This window comes from Peromyscus eremicus, chromosome X (assembly GCF_949786415.1).
Source record: "Peromyscus eremicus chromosome X, PerEre_H2_v1, whole genome shotgun sequence".
NCBI classification, from domain to species: Eukaryota; Metazoa; Chordata; class Mammalia; order Rodentia; family Cricetidae; genus Peromyscus; species Peromyscus eremicus.
The window spans coordinates 938,065-961,537 of NC_081439.1; the positions used below are offsets into that span (position 1 = coordinate 938,065).

General features: G+C 38.3%; 1 protein-coding gene across 1 annotated transcript in view; it reads right to left on the minus strand.

Moving 5' to 3' along the window:
* Positions 1-203: 203 nt before the first annotated feature.
* Positions 204-23,473, minus strand: part of Znf81 (zinc finger protein 81) — a 99,692-nt gene continuing 76,422 nt past the window's right edge. The window contains 2 exon segments of the mRNA XM_059249976.1: positions 204-10,273; positions 10,276-10,584. Of these exon segments, the coding sequence (XP_059105959.1) occupies positions 8,922-10,273; positions 10,276-10,584 (1,661 nt within the window). The 3' untranslated portion in view covers positions 204-8,921.

Consider the following 23,473-nt stretch of genomic DNA (forward strand, 5'->3'; position numbering starts at 1 on the left):
GACACAGGTGTTAGAAGGTTAAATCAATCCTATGAAATAACAGGAAGTGCTTTTAACCACTAAGCCATCTTTCCAGCCCCAAATGTCTGTTTTTTATGTTCCTTCTATAGCAGTGTAGTGCTGGGTCATCTGCCAGGACAGTGCACTGTACCAAAGATAATTACTAGGGGAATGAAGGTTTGAAAAATGAATGTACAGTCGACCTCTGATTCAAGAGCCAAATTTATTCAGATTAAATTAAAAGCAGATCATACTCCTATTATGAATAATGGACATTGATCTCACGAACTGGTCACAGACAGTTTTGTGAATTCCACAGCATTTTATAGGTCTGTTGTTCTTTGAGCAGATATTATGTCAGACTTTCTCACTTTTTCGGCTATTTTTTTTTTTATTAACTGTCTCTCTCTCCTCTCCTTTCCTTCCTTCCCTCTAGGACAAAAATATTTTATATTATATAATACAATTCAATAATAGGTCATCCCACTTTTAAAATAAGTACATACTTGAGTGTGGTGGAGTGCAACTATAGTCTCAGCTATTTAGGAGCCTGAAGTAGGGGGGTCAATTAAGTCCCCGAGTTCAAATCAGTCTATGCCACATAATGACACTACCGATCTCAATAAACATGAGCAAAATATTTTAAAAGATATATCAACTAAGATAATGTGTATATTTTACATACAAATGTGCTCAATAGTATTGCTTATTAGAGAAGTACACATCAAAACCACAAATGAGATAACAGTACACCCCACTAAAATGAAGAATAATATTTACACATTTTGGGAAAGGATACAACATGACTGTGATACATATATGCTGCTGGCTAGAAATGTAAAATGGTACAACCACTTTGGAAAATAGTTTGGCAACTTCTGAAGTGGTTAGGTATGTACTTACAATGTAACCAATCCATTCATTCCTAAGCACTTATCAAAGAAAAATGAAAATTGTTCATCCAAAGACATGTATATAAATGTTCCTAACAATTTTATTTGTAGTCAAAGACTAGAAATATACATTTCTGTCAATACATGAATGGACAAATTTTGGCATATCAATATAATAAAATGGGCATTGTTGATGCGTGCCTTTAATCCCAGCACTTGGAAGGCAGAGACAGATGGATTTCTGTGAGTTCAAGACCAGCCTAGTCTATAAAGCAAGTTCCAGGACAGCCAGGGCTTTTACTCAGAGAAACCCTGTCACAAAAAGCAAAACAAACAAAAGAACCCACAAATATAATAAAATACTATTGAGTAATAAAAGGGCTGAATATACATACACATACATAACAATACAAACAATTATGATGAAAGAAGTCAAACAAGAGTGCCTATGATATAATTCAATTCACATAAAATTGTAGAAGATGCAAACTAATCTATTATGACAAGAAAAATCATAGTTGCTTATGGATGAAAATTGGTGTGGAGGAAGGCTAGATGACAAAGAGACATTAAATAAAAATATAGTCTTTTATTTCAGTGATGGTTTGAGAAGTACATCCTTATGTCAAGTTTATTATTTATATTCAACACTTTAAATGTTACATTTACTCTGTGTTCATCATACTGCAATGAATCTATAAAACATTTTTGAGAGAAAATGGAAAAAATATGAAAGTAAACTGGTACATCATATTAAGTTGATAATGATGTTCCACTCTTATGGGAGAATTTCCTTTATTATCAGGAGATGGATACTTAATTACTTAAGAGTATAATTCTATAGTGTCTATATCTAAGTATCAGTATTTTAGGAAGAAATAACATGTACGTTGTTAAATCTAGATCAACATTATATGGATGTGTATTATGCTATCCTTTCTATTGTTCTACATGATGGAAATTCTATATAATTAAAATGTGGAGGAAATACTAGTGGAAGTATTAAGGCAATTCCACATAGTTAAAAAGGAGGTTTATTTTGTGGGGTAACTTACAAGTAAAGGGATAGGTTACAGGGTCCAGGAGAGGTGAAATGCAGTCCAGCGGTGTTCTCTGGAGAACTCTGCTCGGTCTACATCCAGCATCCAGGATCCAGGAACCAAGAGAGCCAGCACATCCGGATCTCAGGTCTTAAGGTCTCCTGTCTTGGCCCCACCTCGCAGGCATGGCAGTTACCGGAAGCCTCAATGGGGATAGTACTTCCAGGTCAAAGCTGGAACAGCTACCCACTACAAGGAAATACTGTTATATTGTTTTATTGCATATCTTCCTCTTCACATAAAGAAAGGCATTAGCTTTTTTACCCTAGAATGTAACCAAATACCTGGGATGTAAATATTATAATTCTGCTGTTAATGTATAAGCATGAAGAAATATGACATTCATGTAGAATTTTTCACTAACAGACGGCTAGATTCAATCACACACAGAGACACACACACAAAAAAACCCGAAGTAATGATGTAAATGCAGGATAGAAAATAAATATAGAAGATAACAATGATATCAAACAGATACATATTTGTACCACTAAAGAGAAGAAAGATTTTTTAAATGTTAAGCAAAATAAAACTTTCCCAATGTGAATGCTCGAAATAGCTCACTGGAAAAACAACAACAATAGGGAAAATACACAAGATCATGACCAAGGCATATACTAACATATATCTTAACTTTGAGACTGAAAGAAGAATATGACAGAAGGTACATTATGTACAAGGAAAAGAAAGAACAAATTTATCTAAAATTTTTTATGACACCACTCAAATTTAGAAATTCATCATGTTTTCAGAAAATCATTAATTACTAAGAATTATTGGATAAAGGATTTTAAAATATTAACTGGGACAAACTCAATTTGTAGAAGTAGCTGGGGAAGGAAAGGCAAGAAAGTTTGAGTTGGAAGGGTAGTTATTGCAATGGGTGGGTAGTGCTTTAAGAAAATTTAAGAAGCCAGTTGCTTAAGTAGAGCTGTGATGGGTTTAGTACTGAAGTCTATGAGAAGCTGTTCCCTTTGAGGACCACCAGCATCTAAGCATAGTGGTGAGCCACAGTTGGTCAGTAGACCTGGGGGATGGAAAGAAAGATGTTATAGAGAGGAAGAAGATGAGGAAAAAATTGAATCTGCTAGGTACCTGTTCATCTGTCCTTCATCTCAAGGACTTTTAGAGGCAAGGTTACTCCTTCCCTTGGACCTCTTGTCATTTCTACTTCTGGCCAACTCTCATTTCCCAGTTTAATTCAGACTTCCACAGAGCAATCCAGTCCCATGACCTCACATTTTCTATTTAGAGAGGTTGTTTTGTTTGATAAAGTAATGTTACTAGAATATAGTCATTCCTTCAGGTTTCCTCAATTGCTTTCCTTAAATTCATTTTCAAAATAGCATTCATCTAAGTTAACAATGTCCTCACATTATGCCCATATAAACTGACCTCCAGTTTAAACATCATCCCTTGAAATGTTCCTTGAAAATAACTCTTGTTAGCTCAATTCTCACCTGTTTTTTTTAATCATCTCTATATACAAATTTTATCCAACCAACTTCAAATGTTTGTATACAAGCTAGCTTGCTTTGCCTGTTACTCCACATATGTTCTTTATATGATCATATGAGACTTAAATACAACCAATAAAATCTCCAATCCAGGGAGGCAATGGAGGGTAGGGGATCGGGGGTGAGAACCTAAGGGAATGGGATGGTTGAGCTGGAACAGGGATGGAGTGAGAGAGCAATGAAAGAGATATCTTGATAGAGAGAAACATCACAGGGATAGGGAGAAACCTGGTGCTAGAGAAGTTCCCAGGAATCCACAAGGATGACCCCACCTTAGACTACTAGCAACAGTGGAGAGTGTGCTTGAACTGGTTTACCCTGATAATCAGATTGGTGAATACCCTGTCATCATAGCGCCTTCATCCAGTAACTGATGGAAACAGATGCAGAGATCCACAGCCAAGCACCAGGCTGAGCTCCAGAAGTCCAGTCAAAGAGAGGGAAGAGGAATTCTATGAGCAAGGAGCATCAAGATCATGATGGGGAAACTTACAGACACAACCAAACCAAGCTAGTGGGAACTCATGAACTTTAAACCAACAGCTGTGGGGGCTGCATGGGACTGGACTAGGCCCTTTGCATAAGCAAGACAGTTGTGTAGCTTGGTCTGTTTAAGGGGCCCCTGGCAATGGGAATAGGATCTACCCTGGTGCATAAACTGGCATTTTGGAGCCCATAACCTATGGTGGGACACCTTGCACAGCCTTGATGCAGGGGGAGGGGCTTGGACCTGCCTCAACTGAATGTACTAGGCTTTGCTGACTCCCCATGGGAGGCCTTACCTTTTCGGAGAGGGGTTGGGGGTGGGCTTGGAGGAAAGGCTGGGGGGAGCGGGAGGGGGGATGAGAAGGTGATCTGTGGTTTGTATGTAAAATGAATAAAAAAATTCTTAATTAAAAAAAGAAAACAAAAAAATCTCAAATCCAGCTTCTGTGGCCCAGGTGCATGGTCGCACACACACAGGCAGGCTCAGTAAGCAGGATATATCTAGTATTCATTAAGGTTTTTTTGGAGAAGGAGGAAGAAGAGGAAAAGGAGGAAGAGGAGGAGGAGGGGAAAGAGATAGTGGGATTGGAAATCCTAACCTCAGTACATCAAATATTGACCTTATTTGGAAAGTCTTTACAAATGTAATATAGTTTAAATGAAGTTAGTAGAGTGGGCACTAACACCATATAACAGGTAACCTTACAAAGGAGGAAATTTAAACACAAAGAAACACAGAATATGGCCATGGAGTGATATGCCTACAATTTTAACACCTGAGGCTACCAGATGCTAAAAGTGAGACAAGGGCTGAAGTGGTGGCACATACCTTTAATCCCAGCACTAGGGAGGAAAGGCAAGCAGATCTCTTTGAGTCCAGCATAGTGAGTTCTAGGCCAGCCAGGGCTACATGGTGAGAACCTGTCTCAAAGGGATGGGGGCAGTGACAGGCATGGAGAAGTTAGTTTTATAATGCCTTTAGGAAGAGTGTGAACTTTATGATGACTTGATTTTGACTTATTCTACAAAGATAATAAATTCTAGTGAGATAAAATACTTCTGTTGTTTTAGGCAACCAAAATTATGGCACTTTATTAAAGAAGTCCCGGGAGGTAAGCGTACTTCTGTTTCCCAGTCAAAGCAGATGATTGTAAACAACACTACTTTTCTGTGATGGAGGGTGGAGTGAGGGTGGAGGCAGGGTCTCATATAGCTTAAGCTGACCTCAAACTCCCTAAGGATGACTATGAACTCCTGATCATCCTGCTTCCTCTCCAGTGTTGGAATTACAGACTTGTATCACCATACCTGGTTTTTATATGGGGCTAAGGAGGACAGAAACCAGGGCTTCCTGAATGCTAGGCAAGTAGTATATCAACTGAGCTACATCTTCAGCTATGAATCTACTACTTTCAAAAACCAAAACAGCAAATAACTAGCTACATGCATAGTAACACACAAATGTCTACACACAATACTGAATATCAAAGTGCTCATTGTTGTTGATTACTCCTCAATTTGTGAGAGAAGAATAACAGAAGAGGAAATTCAGTAGTGGAGTAACAGGTAGCTTTTTCTTTCTGGGAATAAGCTACCCCAAACTTGGTGCCTTAAAACAACAAACTAAACATTTTAATCCTCCAGTACATTAGTTTGGGATGGATGACTAGTATCTTACTCTCCTATTGTTGTCAGAAAAAAAAACTCACACTAAAATGTAGCAGCTTAAAACAAACATTTGTTTTCTCCTAATTTTTGTGGATCAGAAATTTGGGTATAGCTCAGAAGAGGGCCTCAGGTTGAAGGTCTCAACTTAAAAGGTTATATTCAAGCTATTTGGCTCTGGTATCCTCTGAAGATCATATTTAGGGAAGATACATTCCACAAAATTCTCTCACTTGGTATTTCCACGGGGCTATCAAATGAAATGACAGTTGGCTTCCTGTATGGTAAGCCATCTGAAAAACTAAGAGCACACCCCAAACAGAAGCCACAGAACCTTATCTTGGAAGTGACATCTTATTACCTCTGCCTCATTTGGTTCACTAAATCCAGCCCAAATCTGGGGGGATGGGGCATAGTATAAGAGCATGAATACCAAGAGGTAAGCATCACTCAGGATCATACCAGAGACTGCTGTCCAGTTGTTTTTACTAGGGTTGAGTAGCTAGGATAACTCCATTCACATGTTGGCAATTGAAAATCTAGTTAGTCTAGGTTGCCTTAGCAGGCATGGCTTGTCTGCTTCATCAGAGTTCCATATGGTCTCTCATCTTCCAACAGCACATTCTAGACCTTTTGTACATAGGGGCTCTGGACTCCTAAGAGAACTATGCAGCATTTTTTTTCTAAAATAGTGTATCTTCTGGTCACACATTATTCATAGTACAATCCCATGAAAAATATATCCACTGTCTTTCCTGGCCCTTCAAATATCTCAGCCACAATGATGATATCAAGCTCATATCTAGGATTTCAAGTCTTCTATGTCAAGCCCAGATTTGGCTAGGTATCCTGAATAGTTTCTCAACTTTTTACATTCAGATACCTGTGAGATAAATGACATTTTATATCTTCCTCCCAAAACACAAATACTATGTATATAGGGTAGCATGGGAATAGGGTGACTATAATATAGTCCAAGTCTAAAAGAGGAGGAACAAGAAGCCTATATCACAGTTTCATACCAAAACAATTCTGAAATCCAACAAACATAGTCCAGTTCCCTTTATTCTAGGAACAGATACTGCTTCTTGATTAGGGCACAATTTTCCTGAGAATGGCTCTCCCGTTCACTTTAAAATATTATACTTGGGTCTTCCTTCTGAGACCTCTGGCATTTCCAATAAGAACTGATCCATATTTACAACTAGATAAGTAAATTTCTCAGCTAATAACATACTTGTAGATGTTAGGTAGAGTTGTCCAAACCACTTTTCATTTTGAATTATTTCAGTCACTTTAAGACCAATCTTGAGGTAATTTTAAGAGCAAAACTCTCTTTAGTTTTCTATGGATCTTGTTTGAGCTAGTTCATGCCCAAAATGTCACATCAATGACTCTTTATGATAAGCCTCTCTATTTTTAGAGCAGTTTGTCAAAGTACTGTGAAATATTACATAGAAGTACTCACTAGTTCAGCACCAATGCAGTATTCTACATATTGTAATAAAGACTTGTACAGACACACCCATAGCTGACCTTTACCCCAGGACAGTTTATATACCTTGAGGATATTTTGATAACTGGGTGATTACCTATGTAAAACAGTTATTTCTCAACCCCTCAAGTCTTGCCTTTTTGGTATTACTTTTGATTCTGCTTGCCAGTTGGAATAGTTATTTGTTGAATTTATCTTTCCTTTTCTGTACTTTATCATATGCAGCTAAAAGCAGCAAAGTGATACTTCTATTGTTGTATCACAAATCTCCTTAAGTAAGATCCACAAGTTCATTTGACATATTCTTTATCTTCCCAAAGAGAACTGTGGTTATCTTTCTACTTTTCCCTTACTAAGTAATGTGGACTACCTTTTACTAAGCTCTCCTCATTATTTTTCTATTCTCTACCTGATACCCAAGGCCATTATTAATATCCTTTTACATATTACTTAGCATTTGCTATGCAACGAACCAGCCCAAAATGCAGCTATTTAAAATAGTGATTATTTCACAATGCCAGTTTGGCTAGAATAACTCATATGGCTATTCTGGGCTGGACTGCCTTAGATGGGACTAGAAATCTAGTAAGCTTCACTCCTATGTCTAACAACTGGCAAGATATTTGGCCTATCAGATCCCAGTTGAGCTGGGTTGGTCTGCTCTATGTGGTTTCTTAAATCTCCCAGTAGGGTGATCTGAGATTTTTCATGTAGAGGTCTCAGAATTCCAAAGAGCAGGTAGAAAGGGTAAACCTTGAGGCAGGCTTTCACTTCTAAATTCTCTTTCTTAAGGTCCTCTAGCCAAAGCCAGTCATAGTCAAAATCAAAGTCAAGGAGCAAAGAGAAGTTACTTCTTTACAAAAATACAACAAAGTAACACTACAAAGGGGCATTCATAAAAAGATGAGAGGCACCAGGGCAGTGGTGGTGCACATCTTTAATCCCAGCACTCAGGAGGCAGAGGCAGGTGGATCTCCATGAGTTCAAGGCCAGCCTGGTCTACAAAGCAAGTTCCAGCACAGCTAGGACTGTTATATAGAGAAACCCTGTCTTGAAAAACAAACAAAAAGATGAGAGGAATCTGTGGCTACTGTCTTTCTACCAAAATGAAAGAAAAATAAGAATACTATTTCATGGTCTCCAGAGTGAATGGTGGGATAATTTTATGTGTCCATAGAAAATTATATCTGCAGATGTGTATACACACAAAATCAAAATGACTTTTGACTTGTGGATACACTTGAAAGGAATATTCAGTGGTAAATATATTTGATAGACACAATCATTCTAATTTTAAAAAGGAACTTCAATTATCCTTCATTATTACACAGTGTATTTCACCACAAACACTCTACACAACTCAAGAGTTTTACACAAATACATTATTTTGTTGCTTTATAACTCATTTTGGCATTACTTTTAATTGATTACCATAACATTACTAAAATTTGCATAATTTTGAAATCTTTAAAAATATTTTATAACAATTTACTTTGTAATACTTCCTATAAGAAGACATTTCTAACATTATTTTCCCAATATAAATTCCGTTATGTTTTTTGTGAGGCCATGCAAATATAGAAATTTCCCCTTTTCCAATGTATTCTTAAAGGGTCTTTTCAAAATAACTTATCTCAGGTGATAAGCTGGATAATGCTTCTGGTGAGGCATTCACACAGTGTCTCTCTTTGATGAATCTTATAACATACACTTAGATTTTACTTCTGTCATGAAATTGTCTTGTTTTGATGAAGCAGGGTTACTTTTACATATGAATACTACGATGCATACTAAGAACTGATTTCTGAGTGAAGCCCTTTCCACAGTCACTGCATTTATAAGGTTTATCCCCAGTGTGAACTGTCTGGTGTTTATTGAAATTAGACCTGTCAGTGAAGGCCTTCCCACACTCTGAACATATATATGGTTTCTCTCCTGTGTGGATTCGCTGGTGTACTTTGAGATGTGGTTTCTTAAAGAAGGATTTCTCACAGTCAGGACATTTATAAGGCTTCTCCATAGTGTGGATTCTTTGGTGTGTAATCAACTCTGACTTCTGGATGAAGGCCCTCCCACAATTGGCACAAACATGGGGTTTTTCCCCAGTATGAATGGTCTGGTGCTTATTGAAATTTGACCTGTCAGTGAAGGCCTTTCCACATTCAGAACATATGTAAGACTTCTCTCCAGTATGAGACTTCTGGTGAGTATTGAGATTTGACCTGTTGGTGAAAGCCTTCCCACATTCAGTGCATATGTAAGGTTTTTCTCCTGTATGAATTCGCTTATGCATTTTAAGTTGAGACTTAGAAGGGAAGGATTTTCTACAGTCACTGCATTCATAAGGCTTTTCTCCAGTATGAATTCTTTGATGTGCAATCAAGTGTGCCTTCTGGATGAAGGCCTGCCCACATTCAGTACATATATAGGACCTCTCACCTGTGTGAATTCTCTGATGCATTCGGAGTGTTGACTTTTGGGTAAAGGCCTTCCCACACTCATTACATTTGTGATGTCTCTCCTCAGTATGAATTTTCTGGTGTATAGTAAGGGTTGAGCTCAAGGGCAAGTCTTTACCACATTCACTGCATTTATAGAGTTTTTCTTCAGTATGGGTTGTCTGATGCCTAAGTAGAGATGACAGATGGAAAAATGATTTCCCACATTCATTGCATTTGTAGAGTTTTTCTCTAATGTGAGTTTTCTCATGCAACATTAATTCAGAATTCTGGATGAATGCCTTCCCACATTTAGTACATATGTATAGTTTTTCATCTCTATGAACTCTCAAATATATACTAAGTAGTGGCCTCTGTGTAAAAACATTCACACATTTGCTAAGTTCATGAGGTTTGTCCACATTGTGAATTCTGGAAGGAATGAAGAGGTGTGATTTTGGGGTGAATATCCTTCCAAATGCAGCACCTGTTTTTGCCTTTTCCCCAACAGGATATTTCATACTTTGACTAAGTGTATGCTGGATTCTCAGGACTTTTCCATACTTATTACTTTCCCAGAATTCTGTTCCCATATGTGGATTTTTGAGGTTAGTATAAGAACTACTGTGGGCAAAAAATTGCCTATGGCCCATTATTTTGTCAAAATTCTTTGTTGCTGCTTTCCAAATGAGTCTTTCTTATGGGGTCTTTTCTGTAAAGGAACAGCATTTGGTCTTGGGTGTGTATATTTTCCAATGTCTGTACATTCATAATCCCTCTTGGTATTCAATATTTTCTTATTGAAAGCAGCATGACTCAAAGGGTTGTTCTGTTTTCTCTGGTATCTTATCATCTGTTTAGAATCTTGCCACAGTTCTTCTAAAATGGAATACAACAAATCATCTCTTGAATCATCATCCACTGTTCCACCATAAAATGTAGCTTTTTCAGAAATTCTTATCCGTGAATTCTTAATCCTAAACTTTGCATCTAAAGAGAAAAAAAATTGACATAAGGAATAAATTATGAAATATTAAAATGTACATATAATCTAAATTAAACTCATGAAAATCAGGAACTCTAAACTCATGAAAATCAGTAACTCTGATAACAATGATGATAGAAAATACATATAGAGCACTTATTATGTGCCAACTTCTAGCAATACTTACACTACTCCAGTTAATAGTCTAAGAAATATATACACACAAACTCATTCAATTCTTTCCAAGCTCTATTAGGTATCTACTATCTTTTATAGATAAGGAAACTGAAGCCCATAATAATCATATGGCTCGTCATACATGGTTATCAAGTGTTGGGAGTTTGGAGTTCAGCATAAGCAAACAAGCTCTATTTTGACAGAAAACTTGATTATCAAATATGTTATACAGATGATGGATAAGACAAAGATTTTAAGAAGGAAATCTGTGGAGAGACTAGGCACAGAAAAGGTAAATCAAAGTGTAAGTCTTCATTAGCTTTCAAGTCTAAATCCTCACTAGTCTCATTCCTTTATCTTGCCTAATTTTTTATCCCTTGCTGGCATGAACTCATTAGATAGAAAAGGCTGGCCTCAAACTTGAATGGAACCTGCTGGGATTTAATTTAAGTGTGTGCCTCTCATCTTGCTTATTAGCAACAATAACAAATTAATGTCATAAAAATAACTTATCCATTATGTCTATAGGAGTAAATATTGTAGTCCAGTCCATTCTTACAAACAATAAATGGATGTCTATATTTCATTTCTCTATCCTGATGCAAATGTTTCTTTCATTACATGTACCACACATACACACACAGGCACACACACACTAAAGATAAGTCGTTACATATATACATATATTTATCAAAAAAGATAAGCCATCTGTAGTACAGACTGGTAAGGATGTCTAGTCTTATAACCTTTCTGAGCCTCCTTTGAAGAATGGCATTCCCATGAAACAATGTTCTCATCAGCTGAATAGGAAACAAAATTATGAGTGCCACTTTCAAACTAGAGCAATGGAACAGAAGACATTTTCTCCAGGCACACTATTTACTCCAGCCTTTCTATTTACTAAAATCTGGACTTGGCAGCAACACAGGTTCAAATCTGCACGTGTCAGAAAAAATCAAAGAGGTTGAATAATAAAGTGGAAAAAGTCTAAGGATTCCTGAATAAATATGAGTAAGAAAGTTTTCTGTAATAGAGGAATGAAATAAATTCATATATAAATCAATGTACTTTTTTGTTTGTTAGTTGTTTTGTTTTGTTTACTATTTGGGGATTTGTTTTATTTTGAGACAGGGTCTCCTTATGTAGCCTTGGCTATCATGGAATTCACTATGTAGACTAGCTTGGTCTCAAACATGTGATCCACCTACCTCTGTCTCTTATGTGGTAGGAATATAGGCATGCACCATCACACCTGGCTTATGATTTTGTTTGTTTATTTTTAAGACATTGTCTCATGTAGCCTATCTTGGCCTCAAAATAATAGTACATAGCTGAGGTTAGCTTTTAACTCTAATTCACCTGCTTCTACATGTTAGGTGCTGGGATTATATGTACCACATGTATATCACTATATCCAGTCAATCACTGTATCTTAAAATATCTTTATTACTACAAATTAGCTTTAACATATTCAAGTACTATTCTCTTCCAGAAAACTTATCACATGTTTCCACTACTGTAGAGTACATAAAATGTGTTAGATTCTTTTTTATATATTCTTAATAAATAATTTAAAATGAAACATTGGTCTATTCAGTAAGAAATTTTAGACAGTGAGAATGCTCTGAGACATCCCTCTTTCACATACACATTCCATCAAAAACGCTATACCCTATTCTTCGGTATGTTATGTTATGTTATGTTATGTTATGTTATGTTATGTTATGTTATGTTATGTTATGTTATGTTTTATGTTATGTTATGTTATGTTATGTTATGTTATGTTATGTTATGTTATGTTATGTTATGTTATGTTATGTTATGTTATGTTATATATGGTGGTATTGTGTTCCCCAAAATATTGTGTACCCTAATAAACTTATATGGGTCAGACAGAACAGCCACTAGATACAAAGGCTAGAAAATGGTGGCACTCATGCCTTTAATCCTAGCATTCCAGAGGTAGAAATCCCTCTGGATCTCTGTGAGTTCAAGGCCACATTGGAAACGGCCAGGCATGGTGACACACGCCTTTAATCCCTGGGAGTGGTGGTAGAAAGCAGAAAGGTATATAAGGTGTGAGGACCAGAAACTAGAAGCATTTGGCTGGTTAAGCTTTCAGGCTTCTAGCAGCAGTTCAGCTGAGAGCCATTCGGATATGAGGACACAGAGGCTTCCAGTCTGAGGAAACAAGACCAGCTGAGAAGTTGGCCAGGTGAGGTTAGCTGTGGCTTGTTCTGTCTCTCTGACCATCCAGCATTTCACCCCAATAACTGGCCCCGGGTTTGATTTTATTAATAAGACTCTCTAAGATTCATGCTACAGTTATGTTATGTTATGTTATGTTATGTTATGTTATGTTATGTTATGTTATGTTATGTTATGTTATGTTAGATTATATCGTTAGTGTTTTACCTGCATATATGTCTGTGCACCACATGTAGGCCTGGTGCCTGCAGAGGAAAAAGAGGGCATTGAATCCCCAGGAACTGGAGTTATAGATGTTATAAGATGCCATATGAGTGCTGGAAATTGAACCCAGGACCTCTGGAAGAGTATCCAGTGCTCTTAACTGCTGATCTATCTCTCTAGCCCGTGCCCTCATTCTTCTATTTTTAATTTTCATTTTTCCCCATGCATTTGGCTTTAATTTATTCTGGAGACATGAGTTCTGAATTCACAGACATGGTTTAGAAGTGGTCTACTTTTCTGTTTATTTAACCCTTTCTGATACCAGGCAATATTTAAACAACTGGTACCAATGTTCCTTGGGAAAAGTTTGTCCTCACAGTGAAAACCCCTATATTTCACTCAAACCCGTGAATTTTATGAATGGTACATACACAAAATTTACCAGTCAAGAAAAATAAGCTATTCACATAAGCTGTATTCTACTCATCACTCATAAAATGCCTACAAAATCCAGTTTATTATCAAATTAAAGAATTTGTTCATGTCCTGTTTCTCTATGGAGCCTACTTAGCATCTTCTATCATGCGACTGTCCTTACTTTTCAATAACAAAGTTCTCTTGACTTAGTTTCGGTAGAATTTTCTGAAACAGAGCATATTATTATCCCTCACAAATTCAGTTAATATTGATAAATATTTTCTGTATGAATTACAGTTTTATGATGAGAATGAAATATAAACTCTTGTTTTCAGAGACTTTCAAATCTATAATGGATGAAAGCACTTGAAGGATGAGGAGAATAGAAAGGAGAAAGAGTAAAATATTTGCAGTAGGTGACAGCCATCCATGAAACAGATGGGCATTTGAACACAAAATGAAAATAAACAGATACATTATGATGAAAAGCCCAGGTGCACAGAGATAATTTATGTATGGTAAGCATTGGAGACAAGGAGAAGTATTTAAGGAAAACATAAATTAAGGAAACTGTACAGATAACAATTTAAACTGGAAATAGTTGCCATGAAATGTAATGAGATTTTTAACAAATATAGCCAATTCCTATTATAGATTATTGCTGTGGATATCGCTATATGTAAATAAACTCTGATTGGCCAATAGCCAGACAGGAAGTATAGGCGGGACTAACAGAGAAGAGAATTGAGGGAACAGGAAGGGAGGAGACGGCCTGGAGCCGCCGCGAGGAGAAGGAAGATGTAAGGTACCAGTAAGCCATGAGCCATGTGGCAAAGTAAAGATTAATAGAAATGGGCTAAATATAAGAGTAAGAGCTAGACAGTGACAGGCCTGAGCTAATGGCCAAGCAGTTTAAATAATGTAAGAGTTTGTGTGTTTATTTTATAAGTGGGCTCTGGGACTGGCGGGACTTGGTGGCGGGAGCTGGAGAGAAATTCTCCAGCTACAAATGGCGTCCAACGTGTTGGCAAGAGTTTCCACCTAAAACCTGAGAAAAAAGATTCTAAAATGGAGCTAAAAACAGCTCCTAGTTGTCTCTTTTAAGCTAGCGGCAGCCTGCGTGTTTGAGCTACTATGGCGGGTTTCTGGTGTGCATGCTCGACCTACAGTATGGCGGGAATGAGGCCTCTGCAAGTGGCACATTAAGCTGTGTGGTGGATTTAGCCTTTGCTAGTACAAAAAAAAAAAAGAGGTTTATGAGCTACACGCTACTTTGATAGAAGCATAGACCCACTATTTCTGAGAGTTGATGGCTCCCAGAGCTGGCGGAAAACGTACTACCGCCATGTTGGGAAGCTGAAGTGGGCGGAGCCAGCAGCCATAGCGCCAGCGCCATTTCAGGCTTAGAAGGCTACAGTTTAAAGCAATAGGCTCAAGCTAATATAAAAAAATAAGCCACGTAAAGATGGCTACCACACAGAGAATCTGGATTATGTTCTCTTTGATATTTGTAACTAAAGAAAAACATTTGATTGTAAAAGCTGTTGAGTTATGCCAAAATGTATATTTTAAAGGTACCTTGACTTCAAAATTTGGATGTAAGGATATGTTGCTTTGGAAAGGAGGCTCTGATTTTGTTTCCACAGAAAGCCAGAGGCTATGGATTTGTTCAAGATTAAGATACATCAGGTTTGACCAGCCAAGACCCCCTGAAAGATCTCCGATGACACCATGGCCCTGATGATCCAACATCCAGAATGGTTTCAAGGCAACTGGCTCAGACGACATACCCTCATGGACTATTCCATAATTCTAAAATTTTCTTTGTATCCCCATAAGATACAGCGCCCCCCTCCAGCAGGAAGTAGTAAGAGAAACTACGCCCAAATTCCCAAATATACCAAGCTGGCTTTAGAGATGGAATTGGCTCACTCCCCCTCTAAACCCAGACATATTGCTTAAAAAAAAATGGTTAAGAGATTCTTATGTCCCAAATCAGAAGAGCCCTCTGGTGTGGGACAGAGAAAAACCAATATTTTTATTTAAAACAGGTTGATTATAAATACAATCTCTTTCTAAAGAAAAAAAAAAGGGGATAGTTTAGATATGATAGGATGAAAGGGTAGATTAATGAACCTACTTTTAAAGAGTAACAACTTGTTTAAAATGTTTTACATTGCTATAGATTTTAGTTTATTGATACAAATTTAAACTTAATTTTGTTATACCGTATATATATTTCTATTCTTGTTTGAGGTATTATGTTTATGTAACTCATTTAAAATTGTAATGGATAATTAAAAAATAGATTAATAGTTAGTCATCTATGATAATATTTGTAGCCATGTTAGTTAAGTCTTCTAGGTATACATAGATATATTTCAGATAGATAGGTAGTCTTCAAACACTTCAAAGACCTACAGAATATGGCATTTAAAATGTTTTAAAAGTTTAGATTTTTTGGACAGTGAGACATGTCTGCTCCTGACAGCACCGATTTACTTCAGAGAGGAGGATGGGCATCGAAGACACTCCATATGGAGTTTATCTTCACCTTGACAAAAATAGCCATTTGGGCAAGAAACTGTTCTTGCCTGGACTGCTTGATCAACTGGACATGCAGGACCCATAAAAAGGTGACCACTGAACTTTGCTTGACAAAATGGTCCTTCAGGTTCCTGCTTTGCAGAGGAAACTGCCAGACATTCTACAGGACACAGAAAAAAAGTGAATAAGAGACTCTAGGCCTGTGGGCTGAAGACAGATGCCCCAACTTTACAAGAGAACTTTGGATGACTGTCCAGGCTCAGCTGTCTCTGTCTACCCTACAAGACTCCCAAAAGTTGCTTGCGTCCTTCTCCTATTTCTCAGGCAGTATTATATCCTTCTGAGGTCTTTGATGTGGTTAAAGACTAGATACTTACAATTTTCCTTAGTTATAATAAAAGATGTTAGATATAAAACCTTAAACTCACAAATATAAGATAGATAGGATCTCTTCTTTAATATTGTAACTGTAATTCTTGCTTGATAATTGTTTTGTTATATGTAATTTTACTATGTTAAAGTTAAAACCTTCCTTTAAAAAAAAAAGAAAAGGGGAAGTGCTGTGGATATCGCTATATGTAAATAAACTCTGATTGGCCAATAGCCAGACAGGAAGTATAGGCGGGACTAACAGAGAAGAGAATTGAGGGAAAAGGAAGGGAGGAGACGGCCTGGAGCCGCCGCGAGGAGAAGGAAGATGTAAGGTACCAGTAAGCCATGAGCCATGTGGCAAAGTAAAGATTAATAGAAATGGGCTAAATATAAGAGTAAGAGCTAGACAGTGACAGGCCTAAGCTAATGGCCAAGCAGTTTAAATAATGTAAGAGTTTGTGTGTTTATTTTATAAGTGGGCTCTGGGACTGGCGGGACTTGGTGGCAGGAGCTGGAGAGAAATTCTCCAGCTACAGATTATAGAACATTAATCCATCAACAGCAGCAAAGCTACATTTTTTTTTTCGAGACAAGGTTTCTCTATGTAGCTTTGTGCTTTTCCTGGAACTCACTCTGTAGCCCAGGCTGGCTTTGAACTCAAAGAGATCTGCCTGCCTCTGCCTCCCGAGTGCTGGGATTAAAGGCATGCGCCACCACCACCACCCGGCAGCAAAGCTACATTTTTTAATTTTGTTTATCTATTTAGTGTGTATGTGTATGTGTCTGTGTGTACTCTATGGTGTTCATATGGAGGTAAGAGGATAATTTTCAAGCGTTGGTTATCTCTTTCTACAATGTGGGTCCCAGGGGTCAAATTTAGGTATCTGTGGTGATACTTTATTTGTGCTGAAATGTGATATTTTATTTGTATGTTAATAAATCAAGTTTGCCTAGAGATCAGAAGTCAGCGAGCCATAAACAGAAATCAGGTGGTGGTAGCCCACACCCTTAATCTGATCACATGGCAGGCAGAGTCTCTGTGTCGTCAAGGAAACAGCCAAGCGTGATGACACCAGCCTTTAATCCCAGTACCAACCATAGAGACCTGGAGGCCTGTATAGACAGGCAGTGACAAGGAAGTCATGTGGCTGGGCTTAAAGCCAATGAGAAGGCAGAACAGGAAGGCAATAAAAGCTCAGTTCAGACAGGAAGAAACTCTCTCTGTGGAAGCTACTACTAAGGCTATTACCTCTGTATTTGGCTCTGTGTTTCTTATTTAATAAGACTTTAGAAATTCATCTACAAGTATCTGTCTAGTATCTCCTGGAGGCAGGAACTGATACAGAGGCCATGCAGGGGTGCTGTTTACTGGCCTGTTCCCCATGGCTTGCTCAGTCAGCTCTCTTATAGAACACAGAACTACCAGCCCAGGGATGGCACCACTCACAATGAGCTGGCCCCTCCCCCATCAATCTCTAATTTTAAAAATACCCTAATAGGCTTGCCTACAGCCAGATTTTATGAAGGTATTTCTTAATTGAGGATCCCTCCTCTCAGATGACTATAGCTTGTGTCAAGCTGACATAAACTAGCCAGCACAGTATCTAAGTGCCTTTACTCATTGAGTCATCTCACAGGCCACAAATATATATTATATTCAGGGACACACAGAACATTCTCTTAGATATATCATATGCTAAAATCACATACAGTATAATCTTAAACCACAATGGGATCAAATTTTACTAAACAGAGGAAAAAAATAATTTCTTTAAAAGAAAACTTACTGTGTCTGGTAAAAAGATGAACCAAAAGCTGGAACAGACCTTTCTATTAAAGAAATTAGAGTTATTATTAAATTTTTTCCATCAAGAAAACTTCAGATCCCAATACCTAGGACATTGAGCCTCAAGATGATTGACAGTTCAAGGCCAGCCTGAACTACATAGCAAAGTCCAGGCCAGTCTACACTACATAAAAAATAATATTTCCAAAAAAAGGAAGAAAGAAAAAGAAGAAAACTTTAAACACAGATGGGTTTTCTAGTGAATCCCATAACCAATGAAAGTATAAATAATATTACATAGACTATTTCCAAAAATAGAGAAAGAAATAACTTACAACTTTATGTTGTCACCTAAACCTTAATATAAAAATACAAGAAAGATATTGTCAAAAACAAAATCTATGAATCAATATCAATAAATAAAAAGTATACATTTTAAATAAAGTATTAAAAAGTAGAACCTAACACTATATAATGATAGTACACTAAAATCAAGTCTTATCTATCTCAGAAATACAAGGTTAATTCAACAATTTTTAAAAATTAATAAATAACTTGACTATTGTGAATAGAGCTGCAATAAAAATTGATGTGCCAGTATCTTTGGGCTATGCTGACTTAGATACCTTTGGATTTATTCCCAGGAGTGGTATAGCTGGATCATATAATAATTTAATTCTTAGTGTTTTCAGGTCTTATTAGACATCTGTTGAGAGTATTGAGAAATTTTAGTGTGTACATACTACTAAACTTCATGTGTATCTTCATGAAATTTTACTTAGTCATGAAGAATGATATTAACGTCCTTTGCAGGAACATGAATGGAAGTAGAGACCATCATATTAACTGAAATAAGCCAGACTCAGAAAGATAAATATTACACATTTTCTCTTACATATGGATCCTAATTTATACTTATACACATATGATAGAATCATATGATATAATAGGTTATTAAGTGAACCTATCTGGGGAATGGAGGGGGACTAATGGAGAGGATGGAAGTATATAAGGAATGGATATGGTCAAAGTACCCATCACTAGACCAATAAAAAACTTAAATCAAGAAATAAATCTGCTACATTAACATAATGAAAGAACAAACTCCAAAACCATGTGAACAGGTCCAGAAAGAACTTGATGAAATTCATCATTCAACCATGCTGAATCTTTTTAAAGATTTCAACAAAGATAAGAATTTACCACACCTGACAAGGCCTTAACAGATTCCCAGGTGCAAAAGAAGGTCTCTGGAACCCCAAGTTAACATACACGGATCCAAAAACAATACAGATGGGGCTGCGGAACTCTAAGAAGGGTTCCTGGTCCCCTTCAGAGGATCTTACAAAATGAATGGACTCCACACCGGTGTACTCTGACAGAGAGGGGTCCTCTGAGGCCCCCCCCACGTCCAGACGAGGGGTCGAGATGTCTCTCAACTCCTCCAAGGTCACCTTACAGGTGCATCCACCAAGGTGTGGTCCTGTCAGACTCAACTGCGGCTTCAGATAAGAAAACGGAAGTAAAAACGAAGACAGAAAAAGAAAAACTTGAGTGCTCTTACCGATCGGTGCAGATGGACCTCGGGAGCTCTTAGGGGTCCCGGGGGGTGGGGGGTCTCTGGGGATCCCGGACGGGCCCCCAAATGTTGTGCCCAGATCGCGACTCCCAGAGAGACCACCAAGGACGAGCATACCAAAATGCAAAAGCAAGGTTTAATTCAGGATATCCAAAAGAGCAACATAAGCCTAGGCAGGGACTTTGTCCAACAAATCCAACACAGTGGAGGCTGGAGGAAGTGCCCACCTCTCTGCAAGCTCAGTTTTTAAAGCCAAAAATCACAAGGTTACATCATTTAGGGGTGCTAGTGCGAGTACAATTCTGATTGGCTTGTGTCTAGGAATTCCAGAAATCACGATTCAATTTTCCTTCTAAGGAGGTGGTTGCCCATCACCATTTCTCATTGGCTGCCCTCAGGTGGGGACATTTTTATGGTCAGTTACCCTGGAAACCAGGGTTGGAACATTCTTTGGTCAAACAGTTACCTAGGGAACCAGGGAGATGACATTCCATAGTCCAGCAGTCATTACCTCGTGACTATCTTGTGACTCTGTAATTTTACACTTCCTGGTTTCTGGAGTCTGGACTGACTAGTTTCAGTAACTCCTGGCCTATTCCAGTAACTTATGGCCTGTAGCTAAAAGGAGAAGTCTTAGGCCTTAGTTTTAGAGTGAAAGCATTTTGGTCTTATTTTGGTTCCACAAACTCACTAACACAGGATACAGCAAATCTGTCGCAGAGTCCTAGAAGGCTGAGAGCTGGTCCCACACTGCTTCCCACCACCTGAATTAGTCTCCACCATTCAAGAATGACAGAGAGAGAAGGGGCCTGAGTTCATGCTCCTCAAGTCTTAAGCTAGCTAAGAGATCACCTCCTAGGGGCTGTTACCCCAAGGTCATGGGTGGAATGAATACCCACTACATCTTCCCTTCTTATCTAAATAAGAAAGTTCTAAACTTAATACAAAACTAAATACAATAGGAATGATTATCAAGTATTGTCCAGGATAAGGGAAAGGTACTAACATAAACAAAAGTGGAAATACAATCAACAAGAAAAACATCAAACAAGAAACACATACTAAATGTAAAGAAATGTCCAGACTGCAGGTCTGACCGACAGGTAGGGCAGAGGCAGAACTGGTCCAGCCGATCTCTCCCTGGGGCTGAGCAGGATGATGAGTGTCGAAGACCCAGACATCCCCTGTCCATCGGAGAGAAACACACTGGGCCGGGAGTCTTGTCGAAGCAGGAACTCACTTTATTGTATCAGGAGTGAACTTATATAGTTGGGGTGATGAGGGGAATGGAATGAGGATAGCGGGTCAATGAGATGATGCCATCTCAGCAGTTACTAGGCAGAGGCCGATTCTAGCTAGGTCAGGTAGTACTGAGTCACTCATGTGGAAGTCATGTCCCAGGACAGGTCACCAAACTTGAGCTAGGCTCAAGAAGTTACACTGGGCCTCATGCCCAGGCCTTATGGGGCCCAACACAGACCATAGGTAAACGGTAAATTATAGAGATTACTCTAATAGCTGTCCTATCCTGAAGAATGTAACTCTAGTACCTCATATGTTCTTAACTAAGATATGAGAGGACTGTAACTGTTTCCCACCATAGCTTTCCTTCCTCCAGGTTCATACCTGAGTTCCTGCCCTGCTTTCCAATGATGATGGATGTGATGGTCTGAAGGAAAATGGCCCCCAAAAGGTGTGACACTATTAGGAGATTTGACCCTGTTGGAGTAGGTGTGATCTTGTTGAAGGGAGTGTGTCACTGTGGAGGCAGGCTTGGAGGTCTCATACATGCTCAAGATACAACCCAGTGTCACAGACCACTTTCTATTGCCTATAATCCAAGATGTAGAAACACTCTCAGCTACTTCTCCAGCACCATATCTGCCCGAACACTACCATGCTGCATCATGATAATAATGTACTAAACCTCTGAAAATGTAAGCCACCCCAATTAAATGTTTTCCTAATAAGAGTTGCCATGGTCATGGTGTCTCTTCACAGCAACAGAAACCATATGACAATGGACTATAAGGTGTAAGATAAAATAAATGTTTTCCTCCCCAAGTTGCTTTGGTTTGTGGTGTTTATCACAGCAACAGAAAGCATATTAAGAAACCAACCAACCTTGACTCATTCCTCCCCACAAAAACTACAATAAAGGTTCTGGCATTATATTCCTCTCCTTCTTTCTACCTCCTGAATGACCCTAGTCCTCCCTACACATGGCACTGCATAGTGGAACAAGCTACCTATACCTTCTCTTTAGGAACTGTAAGAAATTAACTTTTCAACATCAGTTGTCTTCTGATCTGTTGGCTTCATCATGCTCAAACAATAGTAAAAAACTACCTTCAAAAACAAACAAATAGATTAATTAAACAGGAAATAGCCCACAAATAAGTTCACATATAGATGATTCCAAAGGACAATGGTTCCCAGTGCTGGAGAGGCAGACAGGTGGATTCTTGTTGTTTGTCAATAAGCCTGCCTAGACTACTATGTGAGTTACAGGTCAGTAAGAGAACCTGTCTCAAAACACAAAGTGGGTGGCACCTGTAGATCACCTGGAGTTGACCTCTAGCCTCCACACACATTATGCACATATATGTGTGCACACATGAGCACATACATATATAATGAACCAAAGTCATTATATCACTTTTGTCTTAAAAAAGAATTATAGACTTAAATGAAAATATGGCTATTCTCTCTTTGTTCCTCAAGACCTAATCCCTCAAAATTGTTCCTAGCACTGCAACAGAATACCATCTGTAGTCTCCCTTCCCCCCCTGCCCACATCTCCTCTGGGTCCCACAGACCATCCCTGTCTAAACTCTCTCCCCACTCATAATTGTATCCCAACCCTGAACTCAGGCATACCTTGCCTGAAGTCATGCCTGCCAGAAGACCAAGTTGGCTGCCCTCAGACATTCTCCTCTTTCTTGTTATTCTCCTGGACCTAATCCCTCAGTCTCATCCTTAGTATTGCAATAGATAACCAGCTACAGTTTTCCTCACCCCTGACCATATCTCCTGTGGATCCCACAGACTAGACCCTCCTAATCTCCCTCACCCCACCCACACCTGACTCATCACTGTATCACAGCCTCCAACACCAGCAGGTAGGCCAATAAAAGGCAACATACAGCCACACACCCTCTGAAAATCCAGAGGAAACAGAAACCAAGGAATAAAATACCCACCCAACAAAGACAAATCCAGGAATCAGCATCTAGACCTATAATCATCCCAAAGCCAGATGCCTAGATGCCAACATAAGAACACAATCAATAGCAGCCAGGGCAATATGTCTCCACAAGAATTCAGCTATCCCACCACAGCAAGACCTGAATATTCCAACATAGCTGAAACTTAAGAAAAAAACCTTAAAATCAACTAGAAGGTGATAGAGGTTCTTAAAGAAGAAATGAATAAATTCCTGAAAGAAATCCAAGAAAATACAAGCAAGTAATTGGAGGAAATGAAGAAATGTTTTGAAAAAGTCCAGGAAATTCATGACTCCTGTTACTACTGAGTGCTCTGCAGATGCCCTGGGGGTCTGGTCAGCTACCTGAGACCATGTTGGTGCCCGAGGGCCATGCTG